At 45.7% G+C, this 18,061-nt stretch overlaps 1 protein-coding gene and 2 long non-coding RNA genes across 3 annotated transcripts; all 3 read right to left on the bottom strand.

Moving 5' to 3' along the window:
- Positions 1-8,992: 8,992 nt before the first annotated feature.
- On the bottom strand, positions 8,993-11,410 carry LOC148378045 (janus kinase and microtubule-interacting protein 3-like). Its single transcript, XM_088368039.1, has 8 exons — positions 11,297-11,410; positions 11,010-11,072; positions 10,825-10,923; positions 10,506-10,739; positions 10,320-10,385; positions 10,190-10,258; positions 9,962-10,113; positions 8,993-9,002 (listed from the first exon to the last, which is right to left on the bottom strand). Exons 1-8 carry the CDS (start codon positions 11,363-11,365, stop codon positions 8,993-8,995), a joined length of 762 nt encoding a protein of 253 aa, XP_088224165.1. The 5' UTR covers positions 11,366-11,410.
- Positions 11,411-13,185: 1,775 nt separating this feature from the next.
- Positions 13,186-13,863, bottom strand: LOC148378044 (uncharacterized). The gene is made up of 3 exons (XR_015856225.1): positions 13,734-13,863; positions 13,496-13,609; positions 13,186-13,264 (listed from the first exon to the last, which is right to left on the bottom strand). It is a non-coding gene; the product is annotated as an uncharacterized LOC148378044 (long non-coding RNA).
- Positions 13,864-16,551: 2,688 nt separating this feature from the next.
- On the bottom strand, positions 16,552-18,061 carry LOC148378043 (uncharacterized). Its single transcript, XR_015856234.1, has 3 exons — positions 17,967-18,061; positions 17,778-17,854; positions 16,552-17,310 (listed from the first exon to the last, which is right to left on the bottom strand). It is a non-coding gene; the product is annotated as an uncharacterized LOC148378043 (long non-coding RNA).

Here is an 18,061-nt window from a genome sequence, read left to right as displayed (position 1 = left end):
TCAGTGCGGCATGGTGTTGTTCAGTGCGGCATGGTGTTGTTCAGTGCGACATAATGTTGTTCAGTGCGGCATAATGTTGTTCAGTGCGGCATGGTGTTGTTCAGTGCGGCATGGTGTTGTTCAGTGCGGCATGGTGTTGTTCAGTGCGGCATGGTGTTGTTCAGTGCAGGATGGTGTTGTTCAGTGCAGGATGGTGTTGTTCAATGCGGCATGGTGTTGTTCAGTGCGGGATGGTGTTGTTCAGTGCAGGATGGTGTTGTTCAGTGCAGCATAATGTTGTTCAGTGCGGCATGGTGTTGTTCAGTGCGGAATGGTGTTGTTCAGTGCGGCATGGTGTTGTTCAGTGCGGCATGGTGTTGTTCAGTGCGGCATGGTGTTGTTCAGTGCGGCATGGTGTTGTTCAGTGCGGCATGGTGTTGTTCAATGCGGCATGGTGTTGTTCAGTGCGGCATGGTGTTGTTCAGTGCGGCATGGTGTTGTTCAGTGCGGCATGGTGTTGTTCATTTCGGCATAATGTTGTTCAGTGCGGCATAATGTTGTTTAGTGCGGCATGGTGTTGTTCAGTGCGGGATGGTGTTGTTCAGTGCGTTATAATGTTGTTCAGTGCGGCATGGTGTTGTTCAGTGCGGCATGGTGTTGTTCAGTGCGGCATGGTGTTGTTCAGTGCGGCATAATGTTGTTCAGTGCGGCATAATGTTGTTCAGTGCGGCATGGTGTTGTTCAGTGCGGGATGGTGTTGTTCAGTGCGGGATGGTGTTGTTCAGTGCGGCATGGTGTTCAATGCGGAATGGTGTTGTTCAGTGCAGGATGGTGTTGTTCAGTGCGGCATGGTGTTGTTCAGTGCGGCATAATGTTGTTCAGTGCGGCATGGTGTTGTTCAGTGCGGCATGGTGTTGTTCAGTGCGGCATGGTGTTGTTCAGTGCGGCATGGTGTTGTTCAGTGCGGCATAATGTTGTTCAGTGCGGCATGGTGTTGTTCAGTGCGGCATGGTGTTGTTCAGTGCGGCATAATGTTCAGTGCGGCATAATGTTGTTCAGTGCGGCATGGTGTTGTTCAGTGCGGGATGGTGTTGTTCAGTGCAGGATGGTGTTGTTCAGTGCGGCATGGTGTTCAGTGCGGGATGGTGTCTTTCAGTGCGGCATGGTGTCGTTCAGTGCGGCATGGTGTCTTTCAGTGCGGCATGGTGTCGTTCAGTGAGGCATGGTGTTGTTCAGTGCGGCATGGTGTTGTTTAGTGCGGCATGGTGTTGTTCAGTGCGGGATGGTGTTGTTCAGTGTGGCATGGTGTTCAGTGCGGCATGGTGTTGTTCAGTGCGGTATCGTGTTGTTCAGTGCGGTATCGTGTTTCTCAGTGCGGTATCGTGTTGTTCAGTGCAGTATCGTTGTGTTGTTCGTATTGTGTTTAACACTTAGCCTCTAACACTTAGCCTCTAACACTTAGCCTCTAGCATCTAGAAGGTAAATAAATAGGAAGGAAGGACTCACCGGTGACGCCTTCGCCCACGTCCAAGCGTTGTACTTTGTATTTTCATCCTTCTGACAGTGGAAAACATAGCCAACAAACACCGTGGAACCTAAACGAATAAAAGAAAACTATCATTTGGCCACAACCAACATTCACAGATACAACACAATGTGACGTGCGGGGTTGAGGTTAAAGGTTGAGTGAAGGGCCCTCGTTTTAAACTACTTTTTTGAAAAGGATTGGGAACAAGTAAGACGTATTTAATTTATTTAATGGGAAGTAGTAAGAGCTATATAATTTAATCTATGTATTATATTCTATTGTATTGTATTCTGTTGTATTCTTTTGGATTGTATTCACACTAACCCCACTAAAACTTCAGCCCACAAAAACTCGCCTCTGGCGCCTAGCCTCTGGCACTTAGCCTCTAACACTTCGCCTTTAACACTTAGCCTTTAACACTTAGCCTTTAACACTTAGCCTTTAACACTTAGCCTAGAAGGTGAATAAATAGGGTTAAAGGTTGAGTGAAGGGACCTCGTTTTAAACTACTTTTTTGAAAAGGAGTGGGAACAAGTAAGACGTATTTAATTTATTTAATGGGAAGTAGTAAGACTTATTAAATTTATTTAATCTACTTTTCTTCCCAGGCAAAATTTGATGTGCTGCAATTCCAAATTTCCAAAGTGAATGAAGGAATGAAGTCCTTTAAATTATGATTTTGTATAAATACTAGGCATTAACACAAAATCGACGGCACAAAATGGGCAGACTTTACTTGTTTGAAAAGGACTGGTTACAAGACAGACTTTTTTAATTTATTTAATGGGAAGAAGACTTATTTAGTTTAATTGATCTATTTTTGTTCCCTGGCAAAATTCGATTTGCTGCAATTCCAAATTTCCAAAGTGAATGAAGGAAAGAAGTCGTTTAAATTATGATTTTGTTTAAATACTAGGCATAGACACAAAATCTACGGCACAAAATGGGCAGACTTTACTTGTTTGAAGAGGACTGGTTACAAGACAGACTTTTCTGATTTATTTAATGGGAAGAAGACTTATTTAGTTTATTTAATCTATTTTTGTTCCCTGGCAAAATTGGATTTGCTGAAATTGTATTTTGCCAAATCTTGCCTTGAGACCTGATAGGAAGTATTAAACGCTTAGTTAAATCAATACAAGTTGGTAATAAGAGCGAGTAATGTTGGTTGAACCGATGAATGAAGGTTGAAAGCAATTTAAATTATGACTTTGTATAAATACTAGATATTAACAGAACATCTACTGCGCGAAATGGGCAGAGTTTACTTGTTTGAGAAGGAGTGGCTTATTCAAAACTAAGATTTATTTAATCTGTTTGTTCCCAGGCAAAATTGGATGTGATGCAATTCCAAACTTCACCACATGATGGTGCCCAATTTTGACTTCATAGGACATATTAAACACTTAGCTTGTTATTATGTTCAAGGTAATCAGATTTGTTTATTATTCTAATGGCCTCTTCAAAACTATTCTGGATTACTACTTTGGATCTATTCTACATTACTTGGCAACAACATACTCTGTAACAGATTAGGCAGTATAATCATATCTGTTAACTTGAGAGTGCCCACACTCAATCTACTTATCGTGATGTGTTAAATCAATTACTGTTAGACATTATTTGTCTGATAATCTACCAAATCTTTGAATTGAAGAATTTGTGATTTAATTAATAGCTTGTTGTTATGTTAAGGGTAATCAGACTTGTATATAATTCTAATGGCCTTCTTTTGAAAACTATTCTGAATTACAACTTTGGATCTTATATTACTTTGCAACAATCTACTCCGTGACAGATTAGGCAGTATAATCACATATGTTAACTTCAGTGCCCACACTGTATTTATTTATGGTTATTTGTTAAATCAAGTACTGTTAGACATGAAATAGGAAGTGTTTAACATAAATGTTATGGCTACTCACCATTGTAGCTCGCTCCTGGTCAATGATACGAGCCTCTTCTTGCAGTGGAAAACTTGCAGCCAACAAACACCGTGGAACCTAAAGGAATGAAATTAAACATTAACATTTCGCCTCGACCAATTTTCACACGTACAACGCAACGCGGCTACACTTCTGCTATTACAAACGTAAATCTCCTTAAACACAATGAGTGTTACTTACCGTGTACGCTCTAGACGGTCCAGTTGCAAGCAGAAAATAAAGATATTTCTGTTGATAATCGTCGCTGCTCAGTGGCTCACGGCCATCGCGCCAACAGATTTGAATCGGAGGTTCGGGCAATTACGTCATATCCGCGGCACATGACTGCGACGTAATACCCGCTTATCTGAAACGGCAGTTAAAAGTAGAGTTACATCAAGTTTTCTTGGAACCTAAACGAATGAAAGAAAACTATCATTTGGCCACAACCAACATTCACAGATACAACACAACGTGCGGGGTTGAGGTTAAAGATTGAGTGAAGGGCCCTCGTTTTAAACTACTGTTTTGAAAAGTAGTGGGAACAAGTAAGACGTATTTAATTTATTTAATGGGAAGTAGTAAGACTTATTAAATTTATTTAATCTACTTTTCTTCCCAGGCAAAATTTGATGTGCTGCAATTCCAAATTTCCAAAGTGAATGAAGGAATGAAGTCCTTTAAATTATGATTTTGTATAAATACTAGGCATTAACACAAAATCGACGGCACAAAATGGGCAGACTTTACTTGTTTGAAAAGGACTGGTTACAAGACAGACTTTTTTAATTTATTTAATGGGAAGAAGACTTATTTAGTTTAATTGATCTATTTTTGTTCCCTGCCAAAATTCGATTTGCTGCAATTCCAAATTTCCAAAGTGAATGAAGGAAAGAAGTCGTTTAAATTATGATTTTGTTTAAATACTAGGCATAGACACAAAATCTACGGCACAAAATGGGCAGACTTTACTTGTTTGAAGAGGACTGGTTACAAGACAGACTTTTCTGATTTATTTAATGGGAAGAAGACTTATTTAGTTTATTTAATCTATTTTTGTTCCCTGGCAAAATTGGATTTGCTGAAATTGTATTTTGCCAAATCTTGCCTTGAGACCTGATAGGAAGTATTAAACGCTTAGTTAAATCAATACAAGTTGGTAATAAGAGCGAGTAATGTTAGTTGAACCGATGAATAAAGGTTGAAAGCAATTTAAATTATGACTTTGTATAAATACTAGATATTAACAGAACATCTACTGCGCGAAATGGGCAGAGTTTACTTGTTTGAGAAGGAGTGGCTTATTCAAAACTAAGATTTATTTAATCTGTTTGTTCCCAGGCAAAATTGGATGTGATGCAATTCCAAATTTCACCACATGATGGTGCCCAATTTTGACTTCATAGGACATATTAAACACTTAGCTTGTTATTATGTTCAAGGTAATCAGATTTGTTTATCATTCTAATGGCCTCTTCAAAACTATTCTGGATTACTACTTTGGATCTATTCTACATTACTTGGCAACAACATACTCTGTAACAGATTAGGCAGTATAATCACATATGTTAACTTGAGAGTGCCCACACTCAATCTACTTATCGTGATGTGTTAAATCAATTACTGTTAGACATTATTTGTCTGATAATCTACCAAATCTTTGAATTGAAGAATTTGTGATTCTAATGGCCTTCTTTTGAAAGCTATTCTGAATTACAACTTTGGATCTTATATTACTTTGCAACAATCTACTCCGTGACAGATTAGGCAGTATAATCACATATGTTAACTTCAGTGCCCACACTGTATTTATTTATGGTTATTTGTTAAATCAAGTACTGTTAGACATGAAATAGGAAGTGTTTAACATAAATGTTATGGCTACTCACCATTGTAGCTCGCTCCTGGTCAATGATACGAGCCTCTTCTTGCAGTGGAAAACTTGCAGCCAACAAACACCGTGGAACCTAAAGGAATGAAATTAAACATTAACATTTCGCCTCGACCAATTTTCACACGTACAACGCAACGCGGCTACACTTCTGCTATTACAAACGTAAATCTCCTTAAACACAATGAGTGTTACTTACCGTGTACGCTCTAGACGGTCCAGTTGCAAGCAGAAAATAAAGATATTTCTGTTGATAATCGTCGCTGCTCAGTGGCTCACGGCCATCGCGCCAACAGATTTGAATCGGAGGTTCGGGCAATTACGTCATATCCGCGGCACATGACTGCGACGTAATACCCGCTTATCTGAAACGGCAGTTAAAAGTAGAGTTACATCAAGTTTTCTTGGAACCTAAACGAATGAAAGAAAACTATCATTTGGCCACAACCAACATTCACAGATACAACACAACGTGCGGGGTTGAGGTTAAAGATTGAGTGAAGGGCCCTCGTTTTAAACTACTGTTTTGAAAAGGAGTGGGAACAAGTAAGACGTATTTAATTTATTTAATGGGAAGTAGTAAGACTTATTAAATTTATTTAATCTACTTTTCTTCCCAGGCAAAATTTGATGTGCTGCAATTCCAAATTTCCAAAGTGAATGAAGGAATGAAGTCCTTTAAATTATGATTTTGTATAAATACTAGGCATTAACACAAAATCGACGGCACAAAACGGGCAGACTTTACTTGTTTGAAAAGGACTGGTTACAAGACAGACTTTTTTAATTTATTTAATGGGAAGAAGACTTATTTAGTTTAATTGATCTATTTTTGTTCCCTGCCAAAATTCGATTTGCTGCAATTCCAAATTTCCAAAGTGAATGAAGGAAAGAAGTCGTTTAAATTATGATTTTGTTTAAATACTAGGCATAGACACAAAATCTACGGCACAAAATGGGCAGACTTTACTTGTTTGAAGAGGACTGGTTACAAGACAGACTTTTCTGATTTATTTAATGGGAAGAAGACTTATTTAGTTTATTTAATCTATTTTTGTTCCCTGGCAAAATTGGATTTGCTGAAATTGTATTTTGCCAAATCTTGCCTTGAGACCTGATAGGAAGTATTAAACGCTTAGTTAAATCAATACAAGTTGGTAATAAGAGCGAGTAATGTTGGTTGAACCGATGAATGAAGGTTGAAAGCAATTTAAATTATGACTTTGTATAAATACTAGATATTAACAGAACATCTACTGCGCGAAATGGGCAGAGTTTACTTGTTTGAGAAGGAGTGGCTTATTCAAAACTAAGATTTATTTAATCTGTTTGTTCCCAGGCAAAATTGGATGTGATGCAATTCCAAATTTCACCACATGATGGTGCCCAATTTTGACTTCATAGGACATATTAAACACTTAGCTTGTTATCATGTTCAAGGTAATCAGATTTGTTTATCATTCTAATGGCCTCTTCAAAACTATTCTGGATTACTACTTTGGATCTATTCTACATTACTTGGCAACAACATACTCTGTAACAGATTAGGCAGTATAATCACATATGTTAACTTGAGAGTGCCCACACTCAATCTACTTATCGTGATGTGTTAAATCAATTACTGTTAGACATTATTTGTCTGATAATCTACCAAATCTTTGAATTGAAGAATTTGTGATTTAATTAATAGCTTGTTCAGGGTAATCAGACTTGTATATAATTCTAATGGCCTTCTTTTGAAAACTATTCTGAATTACAACTTTGGATCTTATATTACTTTGCAACAATCTACTCGGTGACAGATTAGGCAGTATAATCACATATGTTAACTTCAGTGCCCACACTGTATTTATTTATGGTTATTTGTTAAATCAAGTACTGTTAGACATGAAATAGGAAGTGTTTAACATAAATGTTATGGCTACTCACCATTGTAGCTCGCTCCTGGTCAATGATATGAGCCTCTTCTTGCAGTGGAAAACTTGCAGCCAACAAACACCGTGGAACCTAAAGGAATGAAATTAAACATTAACATTTCGCCCGGACCAACATTCACACGTACAACGCAACGCGGCTACACTTCTGCTATTACAAACGTAAATCTCCTTAAACACAACGAGTGTTACTTACCGTGTACGCTCTAGGCAAAATTGGATGTGATGCAATTCCAAATCTATCTGAAACGGCAGTTAAAAGTAGAGTTACATCAAGTTTTCTTTTTTAATCAACACAATCATTTACAACCGTTGACCAGAAAGAATCGTCGAAATTCGACGTCCCCCACAAACGCCACGCTCACTCGCTTTTCAGGGCAACAAAAGTACTTCTTTTTAAAAACGATGAGTTGTACTTACCGTGTACGCTCTGGACGGTCCAGTTGCAAGCAGAAAATAAAAATATTTCTCTTGTTAGTCGTATGTTACCATCCGCCGTGTCTTTGTCAACATCGCCGCCATTTTCCTACTTCCTGCTGCGAGCCACGCCCACGGATTTAAATTTGGGCGGAAGCTCTTTCCATTGGCGTCGTTTTCGCGTATAGCAAATCCGATTGGTTGGGAAGGGTGCACGGTTATGCAGCCGAGGGGTCCTGTGATCGGTGGGATGTAAAGTAGGCGTCGACGTCACGTCCGCGTCACGTGACCACGACGTGGCAGACGTCATATAGCAACCGCTGTTTTGTTTAGTAGACTTACAGTTGTTATGCATTGACATAATGGCGCACACACCAAATAGATTTAAATAAATTAAATAATTCTTCTGCCCACTCTCTTTTAAACAAGTTAACTCTCCCCGCGGATTTGAATTCCGGCGAAAGTTACGCCCATCGACGTCACGTATGTCACGTGACCACGACGTGGCAGATGTCATATAGCAACCGCTGTTTTGTTTAGTAGATTTACAGTTGTTATGCATTGGCATAATGGTGTGCACTCAAAATAGATTTAAATAAATTAAATATTTCTTCTGCCTACTCCCTTTTAAACAAGTTAACTCTGCCCACGTCCATTGACGTCTTGTCTGCGTCACGTGACCACGACGTAGCGACGTCATATAGTAACCGCTGTTTTGACCAGTAGACTTAGTTATTATGCGTTGACATAATGGCGCACTGGTTAGCATGGCCACCTCTTAAGCATGATGATGCGGGTTCGACGCCTGATCAATGTTAGCATGGAGTGAGCTGAAGTGCATGGCGCTGAAGATTTGAATCTTTGAAATGCGCTGAGGTCTGACATATCAGGCAGAATGGTTTGCCATCACGTTCAACAAAAAATAGAAACTTTCCCACTCTGATTAAAACGTCCTGTGTTCATCTACGTATTTTCGTTTTGCTGTGCATCTTTTCCCTGCCATTTCGAGAGCCCAATTGACACTCATAGTTTAAAGAAATGTGTTTGCCCATCCTACTTTGTGGAATTTCACCACATGCGCTTTTGACCAAAATACCAAATTGAACTCAAGTGAAGCCAACACGCACAACCCCCCCCCCACACACACACACACACACACAAATGTTGATATGAACATAAAAGAGCCGCATGCGGTTCGGGAGTTGCGGCTTGGCCAAACCTGTACTATACAACTTTATTTGTATAAAATTTTCACAACAGCTGTCACACAAACAAAGCGGGAAAAACCGAAGACGTGCGTGTTCCGCCCACGCTGGATTTATTTGCACCTTTGAAAAGACACCGTATTGCCGCAGATGTGGCAAAGAGTACTTTTGGGCATCTGAGACGGAAGGATGTCCAAAGCATCACGTCACCTGCTCTGGTAGGCATGGTGGTGGGACGTTGAGGTCAACCGCTTTGGGGTTGGCTGAATCTTTGATCGCAGGATGCCACACACTTGAAGACAGAAGCAGAAAATCAGAGCTAAATGCAAAATGTACTCACCGGTGACTCCAATTTTTTTCCCCCCTGAAGAAACAGCTGGACGGGTGGCCCCGGCTGGCCAGTGGGACTCTTGTTATTCTGACCCTTTTTAGTGCGCGTTTGGGGCAACAACCGTTTTTTGTGGCGCTCTCTTCTGGTTCAAAAGTGCCCTGCATGTGAATTTGCTTTTCCTGCCTTCTGATTGGATGAGCGCCGGTGTGACGCGGTGCCTCTGTCACCGTGGCGGGGGGTATACGTTGGCATCGGAGCGTCTGCCAACGTCTGAGACCGGCTGGCAGTGTATCGGAGGTGTCGAGTGCGGTGCCGCTGGAGCTCACTCACCAGCTGGTGTTAGGGCCACAGAATGAAGGCCAAGGAGAAGAATAGAAAGAGAAACAGAAACTTCTCCTCCAATTGTTTGATTTGTCTCTTCTGAGCTTCGATGAATTCTTTCAGCTCTTTGTTCCTCTAGGACGGACAAATGGAAAGTGGCATTCAAAAGCCAGTAAGCGTGCAAGTAAGTGCCGGGCTGGCTTTGGGCCCTTACCTGTTGCGCGCTGTGCAGCAGATCCATTCTCTCTTGGAGGATGCAAGCGTCGCGCTCCCTCAACTCGCACATCAGGGCTCGCTTCCATTGGTCCACGGCGCTCCTAAGCTCTTCTCTCTGATCCGCCGTCAGCACGTCATTCACGCCAGCGTGGCTGGCTTTTTCGCCGTCCGTGGCGGGGCAGTCCCGCTGCGGTAGCGCCTCGTACAACATGGCCTCCAGCTCCAGGATCCTCTGGGCCGCAATCCTCGTCCATCAGTGGTCCGGCGGGAGATTTGAGGGCGGCTTACCTTATGAGCCTGGTCCATGGAACACTTCCTGAAGTCCAACTCTTCATCCAGGTAGCCCTTCTGCTTGCAGAACATATCCTAGCACAGCTCAAGGTCAGAATTGTTGGGGCACATTGCCGGAGTTCCCCTTGGCTGATGTCGCGTGTCTGTCTACCTTCTCACTTTCAATGTCCAACATCTTCTGTTGAAGTGCTGACTTGGTCACTTTGATGTATTCTAACCACTGAGGAAAGGCTGCTGTCACATAAGCAGAATGCGAGAGCGTGCGTGGACGTGCGCGTTACCTTCTCGGCTAGGGTGAGAAGGGTCCTGGCGTGAATCACGACCACCTGCTCCTCGTTGGTGAGATTCTGCAAGAGCCCAAAGGCACAGCGTCAACAAGCTTCTTTCAGCGCAAAGCCTTCCAAAAGTCACATTTGAGCCGCCGAGTCTCGTGGAGTGCGAACATAAGGAGTTCGACATACACTTACGGCGTTATAGCCCAGGATGTCCAGCTTCTTCATCAGATCACTGATGACGATGTCCGGGGGAAAGGCGCAAGGAGCAATGTAAGGTGTTCTGGGACCTCGGGTTAAGGTTAGGGTTGCGAGGGACGCCTTACGTACGCTCACGCCCTCGGCCTCGCAGTAGATCTGCAAAGGGCTGAGGCCGTCTGGGAAACGGACTTGCAGAAACTTCAAGACGGGGGAGCGCCACTCCCTCTCCTGAAAGGCAGAGGCATGCATCCGTCCGTCCGTCCGTCCGTCCGTCACATCTCTGGCCTCAACACGCTTGTGCGAGTCTTCCCACCTCCAGCTCCAGGATGCGGAACTCAAGCAGTTCGTTTTGGTCTCGGATATCCTGGATGTGCTCTTTCAGACGCGCTTCTTCCGCCTCCATCCGCCTGACCTGAAAAGACAGTCAGACCTCATCTGCGGGGCTTCCCGACAGGTGTGACGCCAAGCGACTCCGCCCAGCGCCTTTCTTTCCGTCACCTTTTCCGCCAACTGCTGATTGCTCTGACGCAGCAGCTGCTTCTCCTCCACCCACTTGACATTCTAGAAGAGACAAACGCGTGGACAGCTTTGGAATGTTGTGTCATTTTCATCCACAAATTCTTTGGTTGACTGGAAAATGACATTTGCTTTTCTCCGCATTTTCCCAGCCACGTTCGGGGGGGGGTGGGGGGGGGGGGGGTTGGTCCAGTAATGCCAGACGGATGAGTGACTGAAGAATGTAGCTATTTTGTCTGAGAAAAAGGTGTGCTCATTGATGAGCTTACCTGTCCTTGTTGCTTCAGCGCTGACTCCAGATCTGCTACTCTGCTTTGATAGTGACCCATTTCTACCATCAGCTTTTCTCTGGTCTGAAAGGAGGAGGAGGGAGGCTCCTCCTCCTCCTTTCAGACCAGAGAACACCCGAGGCTGGGTGAGAACGGGGAGGCTGCGACCCGGCCGGGGGTTGCGGGAAGGGGCGCCACCTTGATCTCCTTCTCGGCGTCGTAGTCCCCTTCGCTGGTCTGGGCTAGCAGAGCGTAGGCTCGTTGCAGCGCTTGATATTCTTGCGTCAGCTGGCGGTAGCGAAGCTCCGCCTCTTCATGCACACACCAATGCAACACAGCACTAGTACCAGAATCAGTCAGACCGGCGACAAAGCACCCGCGACGCAAAGACGAGTCCGATTCCAGGCTGAAGAGGAATGTTTGGTGCCAATACGCTGGCAGAAATGGCGGGCTACCTCTTCGGGTTCCGTGTCGGGGGTTCTGTCGGTGTGAAAAGACAAGGACGATCCGTCCGAGTCCACCAACACGTCTTCGTCGTAGCCGTAAAATGTTTCGATGACCTGCGGGCGCGGAAGCAAACATCTCTCTGAACAAACTGAAGCGACACCTCACGATGAATCGACGAGAGGAACGATAGCGAGAAAAAGGCCATTTCATCTTGCGCAACACCAAGCAGCCGCAAACAAACAGACTCACCTTGCAGGACCTCACGCTTTGTTCCTCCTCAGAGATTCTCGACGTCGGTATCGTAGCAGCAAATCTCTCTCCTGTCGACACAAATAATCCGCCTTTGAGATTCTTTGGATGCAAAGGGAACGAACGGCTCCGGCGCAGAAACAAACGCGACTCACAATGACATTTCTGACATGAGCTCCTGTCTCCAGAGCCTGAAAAACACGTCACCGGCGATGATTGGAGGGACGCTCGTCTTTTCCAAAAGTGACAACTACAGGGTGTGTCAGGGTTTTCCAGATTATCTTTATCGTATCATTGTGTTGCTTTGACTTTGACTGCGACCTGTAATAAATAATATTATTTATCCCCTATTTATCCCTATCGCTTATCCCTTCCTACACAAAGTTGTAAAACACCCCTTGCTATGTTTTGACTAGAGGTCAAGGGCTTCCTCTATTCAATCCACTCTTACACCCACCCTGTTTCTCTTAATTAAAATGCTCGTGCAGGAGCCGAGAGTCAGACTTCATTCGTACAACGGATGGACTCTCCACCTGCAGGTGTCCAAAAGAACTTACTTGTCTCCCGTGTGGTTCTTGCAAAATAAGTTGGAGCGAGCGCAACTCTAACAGGGTGCATTTTGCCACTAGCTGCCTACGGACAATGACGTCGCGCTCGCGGCTCATGGTTGACGGGCTGAGCAGCCGGGCAAGTCCGTCGTTTTCAGCGCACAGCGAGTGGCAAAGGCGCTGACAAAACGGGAGCTTTGAGCTGCTGAAAACGGCAAAACAAGTCTAAAGCGTGTTCAAACGCGTGCGCACAATGCTCCTGCTTGAAAGGTCGGAATTTAAGGGGCCAATTTTTTGGATGGCGGCCGCCGGCCAAGCTTTGGACGGAAAAGGTTTCCTGGCGACAGCGAGCGAGCGCGGCGCTGCCGTACGTGCACCGAGTCGCCTGCCTGAAGACCTTGGACAAGTCGTCGATGATGTGCCGCTGCTCCACAACTTGAAGGAACTCCATTTCACCGTCCTGCTGGCCGCAACCGCGGTCCAGGTCATTGAGCGAACTAGGCCTTCTCTGTGGAACACAAATGCAGTGGACTCTGTTGGCACGCCGCCGTTGTCCGCGTCGACTTACCAAGCTTGCCATCTCCTCGTTCTCCTGGGTGACAAAGCGCACTTTGTTTTCAAGGCGACACAGCACCAGCGAGAGTTCTTCATTCTTCCTGCTCAGGCGTTTGTTTTTGTACAGGAGTGGCAGAAACTGGCTTTCTGTTTCTCTCAGTCGCTTTAGCTGCAAGCATGAAGTGCGGGATGTGAAAGACGCACAACACGCGGGCCAGAACGTATCCATTCCTTTTGCATCGGTTTGAACGGAATCGTGGCTTTGGCTCCCAATAAAAGACATCTACCAGGCAACCGACTCGCCGCGCCGCTCAACTAATAAGCAAGCGCAATGGGTGCCTCGCTGGATGGCGCGCATCAAACGTAGCGCAAACCTTCAAGCGTGCCGTCAATAAATTACCAGTTCATTGCGCTCTTCAGAAAGCAGGGCGTTTCGATCCTCCAGTTTCCTGATGACTGCGCTGAGCTCAGCGATTTTCAGATGAAACCGTCGCGTGTCCCGATCCTCCTGAGACTGAAAACGCCCCGCAACACACACACACAAGCACTCGTTCAAAGTTCAAAACTGTTTTTGTGCTACCTTCCTCCAGCAACGAACTAAGTCATGCGTACTGCAAGTGTGTGATGAGGTGGCTTACGCAATAAAGAGGATTGCTAGTAGCGGCGTTGACCCCACTTCCAGGGTAGTTTAGGCCCGCCCTTTGGGAATCCCTCAGGGCAGCGATCTGCTGCTCGGCAGCCTGAGTCTGCAGCTGAAGGCGGTGGACGTGGCCGGCCCCAGGGCTTCATCCAAAACACTAACCGCTCTGTCTTTCAGCTTGATCTCATCCGTCTGGATGTACAAACGGGGAGCGCTCAGGCAGGCGGGCAAACTCATTTGCCAGAATTGTGACAAAAACAAAGAGAGCAACCGGCCAATTTTTTTCTTGAATCGACTAGAACACCTTTGCTGTGACAAAAGCGAAGCGAGCAACCGGACATTTTCTTCTTGTGAAATAGAATAGAATAGAATGCCTTAGGTGTCATTGCACTGCAGGTATACAACGAAATTGGGAACATAGCCACGCACCGCGCATCTGATCAGTCCTACCAGTCGGCGGATCTCCCTCTCGCAGTCTCTCTTGGTTCGGCTCAGCTCCTCCCGATGCTGGTGATGAGCCGATCGGAGCTCGGCCGCTCGGGACTGCCAGGCCTGCTGGGCCGCTGCCAGGGCTTCTTCCGCGCTCCTGGTGGAGGCGACACCGCTCGGTCTCCCGACACCGCCGCGTCTCCTCCACCTCCGCCAGCAAAGCGCCCCCCCTCCTCACCTGAGCAGACATTGCGCCACACCGGGCCGTTGAGACCGCAACGGAGCGCCGCGACGCTTACTGGGGACAAGCTACACAATACGGTAGCGGCCGCATCGAAGCCCGACGTGGCGTGCGGATAGTCAGACACGGATAGAGCGGATCACCTTGTCCATGGAGCCGTCCCTCAGGCTGAGGACCAAGGCATTCAGTCGCTGGATCTCTCCATCTTTGATTTTGATCACTCTCATCAGCTCCATTTCATGCTGCCGCAGTAATGTCTCCCTGGTAATGGCTAACTCTTTCTGCTTCTCCTCATGGAGTTTGCTTTTGAGTTCCGTCATGGCGGCGGTGGCACGGTGGTGCTCCGCCCGCAGGTCCTGACTTCTCTCTCTCTCCAGACAGCTGACCTGACATGACTTAGACTTAGACTTAGACAAACTTTATTGTCATCTTGTCTGCACATGGTGCATACAAAACGAAATTCCGTTGCATACGTCTTACAACAAAGTAGTGATATTGCAGTTGAATAGAAGTAACATATCCTATGAATATATATATATATACATATATACTATATATATATATATATATATATATTAAAAATAAGTGCAGCAGTGATAATTATGCAATAGTGCAAGTAGGCAAAACAGTATTCAAGAGTGTGCAGAGGAATGCTAAACCATGTATTAAACTTCTATTTAAAGGGTTTATACAAGTTCAGTAAAGTTGGTAGTGCGAGATAGTGCAAGATAGAGGTCCGTAGTGTCATAAAGTACAGTTCTGTGAATGTGTGATGCAGAGTTCAGTTTAGAGCTCAACAGTTCTAGTGTTCAACAGTCTGATGACAGCAGGGAAAAAGCTGTTGCAGAACCTGGTGGACCTGCAGCGGATGCTGCAAACCTCTTCCCAGAGGGCAGCAGGGAGAACAGTCCATGGTGGGGGTGTGATGGGTCATTGATGATGTTACGGGCACGGGACATGCAGCGCTGAGATGAAATGTCCTGAATGGAGGGAAGAGGAGCCCCTATGATCCTCTCTGCTGTCCTCACCACTCTCCTCACGTTCTTCCAATCGGAGGCGGTGCAGCCTCCACACCACACAGAGAGACAGCTTGTCAGAATGCTCTCTATGGTGCTCCTGTAGAACGTCCTCATGATGGGTGGGGGCAGGTGGGCTCTCCTCATCCTCCGCAGGAAGTACAAGCGCTTCTGTGCCCTCTTGACCAGTGCCGTAGTGTTCATAGTCCAGGTGAGGTCTTCTGTGATGTGGACCCCCAGGAATTTGGTGGTGCTGACCACCTCCACAGCTGAGCTGTTGATGATCAGTGGAGCGTGGTGAGGCTGTTTTTTCCTGAAGTCGACGATGATCTCCTTCATCTTCTCCTCATTCAGGATCAGGCTGTTTTCTCTGCACCAGCCCACCAGCTGCTCCACCTCCTCTCTGTAGTCCAGGTCGTTGTTGTCTCTGATGAGCCCCACCACCGTTGTGTCGTCTGCTGACTTCACGATGTGATTGGTGGTGAACCTGAGGACGCAGTCGTGTGTCATCAGGGTGCACAGCAGGGGGCTCAGGACGCAGCCCTGAAGGGAGCCTGTGCTGAGGGTGATGACATCAGAGGTGTTCTGTCCGACCCGGACTGACTGAGGTCTGTTGGTGAGGAAGTCTAGCAGCCAGTTGCGAAGGGGGGTGTTGAAGCCCAGGTGTTCCAATTTTCCTACCAGATGCTGTGGGATGATGGTGTTAAACGCTGAGCTGAAGTCCAGGAACAGCCTCCGCACATGGGTGTTCTTCTCCTCCAGGTGAGCCAGGCTCAGGTGAAGAACGGAGGAGATGGCGTCCTGAGTGGAGCGGTTTTGCCGGTCGGCAAACTGGAACGGGTCAAATAATAGGGGGAGTCTGGAAACGATGTGACCTTTAAGCAGCCTTTCGAAGCACTTCATCATAACCGGAGTCAGTGCAACAGGCCGGTAATCATTAAATGAGGTGATTTGAGGTTTCTTCGGCACCGGAATGATGGAGGCAGTCTTAAAGCACGCCGGCACTGTGGCTTGGCCCAGCGAGGTGTTAAAAATGTCTGTGATGACCCCAGCCAGATGACTTGCACATTCCCTGAACACACGCCCAGGAATGTTGTCGGGGCCAGGGGCCTTACAGGGGTTGACTCTCCTCAGGGTCTTCAACACATCGGCGGAGTCAAGGCAGAGTACCTCCTCTTCCTGATGGGGGACAGTTTTAACTGCTGGAGTGCCGTTTAGTGCCTCGAACCTCCCAAAGAAGTTATTTAGACCATTTAGAAAGTCAACATCAACTACACCCACCGGGGGGGGGGGGAGGGTGAGTTGTAGTCTGTAATCGCCCGTATGCCTTGCCACATACTCCTGATGTTTTTGACGTCGTGGAAACGATCCTGAAATTTTCGACTGCGGTCTCGCTTCGCTATCCTGATGGCACGGTTCAAGTTGGCTCTCGCTGTCCTCAGTGTCTCCTTGTCGCCAGACTTGAAGGCAGAGTTCCGCGCTCGTAGCGTTTGACGTACCTCCTCAGTCATCCAGGGTCGTTGGTTGCCCCGGGTGATGATATTCTTAGTGGTGCTGACGTCCTCGGTGCATTTGTTGATGTAGGCTGACACAGTCATGGCACACGCATGTCTAATCTACATCGGGAAAACTGGGAGGGAGGGAGGCAGGCAGGGAGGCAGGCAGGGAGGCAGGCAGGGAGGCAGGCAGTGTCTGTCTGTTGAGGTTTTCACCTTGTTCTTCTCCTGCTGAAGTTCTAACTGGACGTCCATCAGTTTGGTTCTCAGCTCGTCATTGGCGGCCTGAAGGGCGTCCGTTCGCTCCGCCTTGGCCCGCCCTGCCGGAGCTCGTTTGGACATCTCTTACTCGAGTCTCGCCCGGTCGTCAGTCAGAGATCACAACATTTGTACCTGGAGAGCACAAACGCAGCGCTGTTTTCCACTGGCTTCGAACTCAACTTCAATCGGTACCGTAACTTACAACATCATAAACCTAGAACTAGCTTGACTTATTCATTGAATAAATGCATTTGGTTCTTCAAAACTGCATCACGCAACATAGCGTGACCGAGACGGCCGTTATCCACCTGCGTGAAGTTATTTGGTGAAATGAATGAGATGTTTAAGACACCATCGTTCTGTCTCTATGTAGATGAAGGGAAATAATCGATTGCTGAAGGTCCAAAGGTGTTGTGATAAACAAATAAACATATTAGTGATTAGTGACATATTTGTGATAAACATATTAGGCAGGATAATCACATATGTTAACGTGACTGCCCACACTGTATTTATTTATGGTTATTTGTTAAATCGAGTACTGTTAGACATGAAATAGGAAGTGTTTAACATAAATGGAAGACGAAAGGGGTACTCACCATTGTAGCTCCTGCTGGTCAATGATACGAGCCTCTTCTTGCAGTGGAAAACATACAGCCAACAAACACCGTGGAACCTAAAGGAATGAAATTAAACATTAACATTTAGCCTCAACCAACATTCACAGATACAACGCAACGCAAACTACACAAACGTAAATCTTTTTAAACACAATGAGTTGTACTTACCGTGTACGCTCTAGACGGTCCACTTGCAAGCAGAAAATAAAGATATTTCTGTTGATAATCGTCGTGTTTGTATCCGGTGTCTCGCTCAAGGCCAT

This window comes from Syngnathus floridae, unplaced genomic scaffold (assembly GCF_059516105.1).
Source record: "Syngnathus floridae isolate MCC-2025c unplaced genomic scaffold, RoL_Sflo_1.0 HiC_scaffold_67, whole genome shotgun sequence".
NCBI classification, from domain to species: domain Eukaryota; kingdom Metazoa; phylum Chordata; class Actinopteri; order Syngnathiformes; family Syngnathidae; genus Syngnathus; species Syngnathus floridae.
This window is presented reverse-complemented; position numbering and strand designations above follow the sequence as displayed.

What these genes read in the sequence shown, in the direction of transcription:
- LOC148378045 (XM_088368039.1), bottom strand. Translation starts at nt 11,365, where the DNA reads ATGGTAGAAATGGGTCACTATCAAAGCAGAGTAGCAGATCTGGAGTCA. An exon ending in CGCTGAAGCAACAAGGACAG is followed by an intron (nt 11,073 to 11,296) that starts GTAAGCTCATCA and finishes TGTCTCTTCTAG; the next exon opens with AATGTCAAGTGGGTGGAGGA. An exon ending in ACATCCTGGGCTATAACGCC is followed by an intron (nt 10,386 to 10,505) that starts GTAAGTGTATGT and finishes GGGCTCTTGCAG; the next exon opens with AATCTCACCAACGAGGAGCA.